This window comes from Pyxicephalus adspersus, chromosome 3, assembly GCF_032062135.1.
Source record: "Pyxicephalus adspersus chromosome 3, UCB_Pads_2.0, whole genome shotgun sequence".
Taxonomy (NCBI): domain Eukaryota; kingdom Metazoa; phylum Chordata; class Amphibia; order Anura; family Pyxicephalidae; genus Pyxicephalus; species Pyxicephalus adspersus.
Window position 1 is genome coordinate 66,469,997 of NC_092860.1, and position 5,729 is coordinate 66,475,725.

The following is a 5,729-nucleotide window of genomic DNA, read 5'->3' on the forward strand; positions in this document are numbered from 1 at the left end:
AGTCATTTATAAGTGTTTTTACGCAGCCACAGCTCTGCTAGGACAGTGGGAGCTATCCAGAGAACGGAGTTGTCAGGAGAGCAGAGCTATGCTGATTACTTCACTAGGACCATGGAAGCAATCAGCGGAGCTCTGCTCTCCCGATTGCTGTGGCATGTACCTCTGCACCCATGTGGGTACACACATGCTACACCTCCCCTAGGGCTCCAGGTGCAGTGAAGAAAAGGAAAACCATGATGATGGCTCATGCATCATCAGGGTTTGCCTTTTCTCAGCCATTCAGCACTAGAAGAGAATGGGCAGACTTGTCCTCATTTGCCCTCTACTGCCCGGGGGTCCCACACGGTCAGAAATCCCACAGCTATGCTCATATCATGAATGCAGCTGTGGAAATCATCCTTTTATTGATGGATAATTTTTTTTTTTATTATTTTAACTATATTTACATTCATTTTTAACCCTTTCAAGGAAGGAGTAAGGGGTTTTTTGTACCCCTGTACTCAATTCCCAGGGGTTAAAATGAAAACTATAAATGCTAATGTAAAATCACATCATAGGCGGTTATAAGTTTTTTTTTAAAGGCTAGCTTTAAAACGCTTTTAAAAGTACATAAAAACGCATATAAATGCAGTTGGAACTTTTACAAGTAAAAAATGTACATCCAGTTTTACAGTCCCAACAGCTCCCATTCAAGTAGACAAGAGAGGCTGGTAAGCATTTTTTGCATGCGGCAGATCATGGCGTAATTCACAAAAAGTAACAAGTTGATGTTGCCCACTTGATAGTAGATTTGCAACATTGCCACAACTCCGTGCAAAGTTGGTAGTTTGTGTTGTGCCCCGGAGCTGTTGCCCATGTAGGTTTGCACCACAGTTGTGAAGGAGCCCTGACCATGCTAATATCAACTGCCTGAAAGCCTTAGGATATGCTTGGGGTGAAGAGGAAGCTTTTGAAATCTTTCAAACATGGTTCCGAATGGGAAATAGTTATTGTGACGAAATGCTACAGCAGCCTGGTTGGAATACAAACAGCTGCTGGATGGCTATTGTTCCTGTCGATAGTAAAATGTGATAAAACCGTCAGACATTTGGGCACATAACTCGCTCCTATCTAGCAGATTAATATGTAGAATGAATACAGATACAACCACTCCATTACCACACTATGGCCGTGTAACTGTGCACGTCACGTTGTCTACTTGAATCTCCCGCCTTCACTCGTGTGTTTCGAACGGGTCCGGTCCTCTGCACAGAAACGACCAACAATAGAGAAACCATCCAATAGGACACCAGTGTAATCACTTCTCTTCCCGAAAGTAAAAAAAAAAAAACAAGGGGGTTTGTTATGTGTTTTTCTGATTGGTGGTTCTGCACGGTCATGTGAGTAACACTGCACTGTAGAACAAGCGCTTTGCCCTTCTATTAGTTTGTTCCCACAAAGCCGCCGTAGTTCGTCGTGTAACCAGGAAGTGTCGCTGTGTGCGTTCCTCCAGATGTTTACAACCGCTTAGCTGGGGACACTGACAGGGAGCCATGAAGTTCGGCTCGTCGGTGCTCGCTTGCTGCTGCCTGCTTGTCCAAGTCCTCGGATTGGTTCTGTTCCTGCGCGGTTTCTTCCCGATCCCCGTTCGCTCTCAGTCCAGGAAAAGCAGTGCCTCTGATATACCGGCAGAGCCATCAGCTCCAGGTAAGATTCCGCTCACCTCCCCACACACACCTATATGTCACTGAAAGCCGTGGAATGAAAAGCTTGACAGAAATAGAACCAGTTCCACCTGAACTCCACCATATTATTACCAGAGAATGAACATATATTGGGTTCAATTCATGAAGCTTTACCTTCACTATCTTTAGTTTACATTAGACTAATTCTCGAATATTTTTGGACACAGCTACATATAACTCCCAATTAAAAAAAAACCAAAAACTCTTATCTCGTGTATTTAGTTGCCCAAATTAGAGACCCCAAATAGGCGGAGGTTGTGTGTGTGTGTGTCTTTTCCTGGAATAAATGGGAACTAAATACACGAATTTTTGTTTTTTTAATTGGAAGTTATATGTATCTGTGTCCAATATTATTTGAGAATTAGTTGAATGAACTAAAGACACTTTTTTTTAATTAAGAAGAAGCTTCATAAAGTGAACCCAATATATCTTAACACTCTGGTCAAATGTCAGATAAAGTAAAACTGAATGCAAAAATACAATACAATATGCTAATTGTATGCAATACAATAAATGTACGTGTCTGACTGCAATTTTCTTCATTATTGTACATTGAGCTGAGAATGTGTTAGAGTTCCTCTATTCAGCCTGGCCAAAAATGCTGAAGCCAGCAGAGGACCGGGTGAAGATGAGTGATGACAGGTGAGTAAATATAAAACTGCAATTAGGCAGATATGTTTATTTATTTATTTTGCAGAAGGGATATCACCTGTCCCTTCTGCAATATAAAAAAAAAAAACTGCTGCTCACACTTTTATTTATTTTAACTTAAGTTCTGCTTTATATACACATATTTTAAATGCATTGTATGTGTTGTATGTACTTACAATATACAGGCGCTATGATTTATTCTGGGGTAAGGGCTTTTCTCTGGGAATAGCAAAGGTAAGGGTATTTTCACACTGGCAGTGAGATGAACCTCACCTGTGGAGACCCTACATGTACCTTCTGCCTGAGGCAGCCCAGTAGAGAATGATTGGGCAGAAGTGAGGGGTTCCATACTGCTGTCTGCTGTCAAATTTACAGATGTCTGTTTTTAAGAAACGGCACTGTGGTGTGAACAGCTATTAAAATCTGCCTTTTTAATTATTGCCACCCATCACAGGGAACTTGTAGAATGGTTTTTATTTTGGTGTGTTTGGGTGGGTGGGGGTAGTGAAAAGGGGAAAAACAATACAGGCTATCAAACTACCGTTAAGGTAAAGGAAGCGAAAGGTATATGTAGAAAACCTGGCATGACATGTCCTATAGGTTCTATTATTGTGCCTGAAGAGTAATATTGTTTATTTGTAATCTTTCTAGGTTTACCATCCAACTGGACTCAGCCTCCACGTCCTCTTTTCAAGAAGGTTGTCATTCTTCTCATAGATGGCTTGAGACAGGACTTTGTATTTGGTATAAAAGGCAAAGAACACATGCCTTATATTACACAACTTATACAAAAAGGAACGACACACAGCTTCATAGCAAAAGCAACTGCACCAACGGTTACCATGCCTCGGATTAAGGTTTGTATAGGTGTTAGAACTTTATTTTCTAAACTTTTCTTCCTAGTAAGGACTCACAAGCAGTCTTGTGATATCTAGTTTATAGTTATAGTACAGTTTTTCACAAGGGATCTGGGGGGGGGGGGGGGGTCAACAATGTGTTTCCCAGTAGCAAATACCAAGTGGGTTCTTAATTTTTTAAGTTATTTACAAAAATGATATAGAAAAAAACATATACTTTTTTTATCAGTATAACACTTCTAAAATTTAAAATGAGCACTGGTTAAAATATCAAAAAAAGATGTTTATTACTATTATTTTCACATTATTTTTTTTCCATGTATTTTTTTTTATTGCAAATGAAAGCATTGTTTATCTCAAAGAAATTATGTATGAATTAGTCTATTAAATCATTACAAAGTTATAGTAAAAAAAACAAGCACATGTTATTCCCCATGATTTGAAACATCTTTTGTGTAATTTTAAATTTGACTCCTTCTCTGTATTTGTATTGTCACCTTGTGTAAATAACACATTTCTGCTTAAAACTAGGAAAACATCTAACATTTTGCAATTTTAGTCATCCGTTGGGATTCTCTGCCACGCTGCATAACTAGGAAGACTTCTGAGCATTTTCTGGCTTAACCTTACATAATGATAATCATTGAATATCTCTAGTTAAAGCTTTATTTAGGTAAATGGTTCGATAGATGGGTTTAGTTCTGCAATATTGATGTAAAATTAACTTTGGTATTCACTATTTCACATATATATATATATTATTGCAATGCTGTAGCAGTATTCTATAGATTAGTTCGGTATGAGCCTTCTATGTTTTGTGGTAAAGGTGTATGATTATGGAAATGACTAAACTACTGTTAATAATAGCTTTGTAGAATAAACTGAATAAATATATGTAATTCAATATTAAGCTGGTTACCTACTATTAGGCTGGTCCCATTTTGAAATATTTTTCTTATGCGTTATACAGTGTTTTAAAATGAACCTATACGCAGGGTAAAGCAACAGGCTCACATAATGTCCTACATAATTTCCTCTCACTATCCTTGCCAGTCCAATTAACGGGTTGTCTGGACTGAAGATTGTATGTTCCAAATTGCAACAAGTTTCTTCATCCCCATGTGACCATGTTGGGTGCCTCAGGGGCCAATGAGCAATGTGGCCAATTGGAGAAAGGGCACGTGTCTCATGCTCCTATACATTGTAGTAATTGTAGCTTGTTAATCATACCTAAACCAACAGGAGAATAAGGGACGTGTGTGTGTGTTGACAGGCTTACATTAGGTGAAAGACTTTCCAGTCAGGTTTGAAAGAAGTATCGGATGGCCAGACGCTGATGGATCAGACTTTAGAAAAAAATTAGGGCACTTTCAAAATGTATTGTGGATTTCTGTAGTGAAATGTGTGATTTACCTTTTAATTAAATGAATTGGTTGGTCAAACTATGTTAATCTAAATGTATCCAATTTTTGACAACAGGCCCTGATGACTGGCACCATACCAGGATTTATTGATATCGTCATGAACCTCAACTCGCATGAATTGCAGGAAGACAATTTGTTATGGCAGGCAAAGCAGTCAAGGAAAAGAATATTTTTTTATGGTGATGATACTTGGATAAAACTTTTCCCAAAACATTTTGTGGAGTATGATGGAACAACATCCTTCTTTGTTTCAGATTTTACTGAGGTGTGTTGTTTTTAATCTTTTAAAAATACATATACCTAGCTTCTAAGAATAAACACATTTCCAACCCAACTTCACTTTTTTTCTTCTAATTTGGATATAAGGGGTAAGGCTTAGAGCCACTATCAAGATTAATTTGTTGTCCATCTTATTGCCTTGTGAGGGGGTCTTCCATCATTTCCTGTCAGGGCAGGAAGTGATTTCTAGTATATTCAATACTTGAAATGTTGTAAAATCTGAATAATGAAAAGTGTGCAGTATATGCAAAAATATATTTAAAAAAATTGTGCTGTACAGCAATTTCGTGAACAAAAGTTTGTGTTCTATAGAAAAATGACATCTCTCATACTACTGTTTAAAAACATATTCCTTGTCTGACTACCTCAGCACACAAACTCACCAGATCTCCTTGTCCTTTTTTTTTCTACAAAAGTTCAGTCTGAGCCTTATGCCAACTAGGTAAATAGCGTTTTCAAAATAAGAAGTTAGCAGACTGCAATTTTTTTTTAAACAGGTTGATGCTTGGTATATAAATACATAAATGTTTTATTTTGTTTCCAGAAAAATTTATTATTTTTATTTACAATTTTTTTTCTAGGTTGATAACAATGTAACCAGACACTTAGATTATGTTTTAAAGAGAAATGATTGGGATATGTTGGTCCTTCACTACCTTGGATTAGATCACATTGGACATCTGACTGGACCACATAGTCATTTGATTGGACCAAAACTTTATGAAATGGACATAGTACTGAAAAAAATTCACTCAGCTCTCTTGTTAAAGGTGAGACACGTTATCAGGGTTCAA

General features: G+C 37.6%; 1 protein-coding gene across 2 annotated transcripts in view; it reads left to right on the forward strand.

Moving 5' to 3' along the window:
- Window positions 1-1,448: 1,448 nt before the first annotated feature.
- PIGG (phosphatidylinositol glycan anchor biosynthesis class G (EMM blood group)) overlaps window positions 1,449-5,729 on the forward strand; it is a 19,179-nt gene continuing 14,898 nt past the window's right edge. Inside the window, exons 1-4 of one of the 2 annotated variants that reach the window (XM_072405018.1) lie at window positions 1,449-1,686; window positions 3,027-3,232; window positions 4,712-4,921; window positions 5,517-5,705. In XM_072405018.1, coding sequence (XP_072261119.1) covers window positions 1,533-1,686; window positions 3,027-3,232; window positions 4,712-4,921; window positions 5,517-5,705 — 759 coding nt within the window. In that variant the 5' untranslated portion in view covers window positions 1,449-1,532. The remainder of the gene's footprint in view (window positions 1,687-3,026; window positions 3,233-4,711; window positions 4,922-5,516; window positions 5,706-5,729) is intronic. The other variant, XM_072405016.1, reaches the window with a different exon arrangement.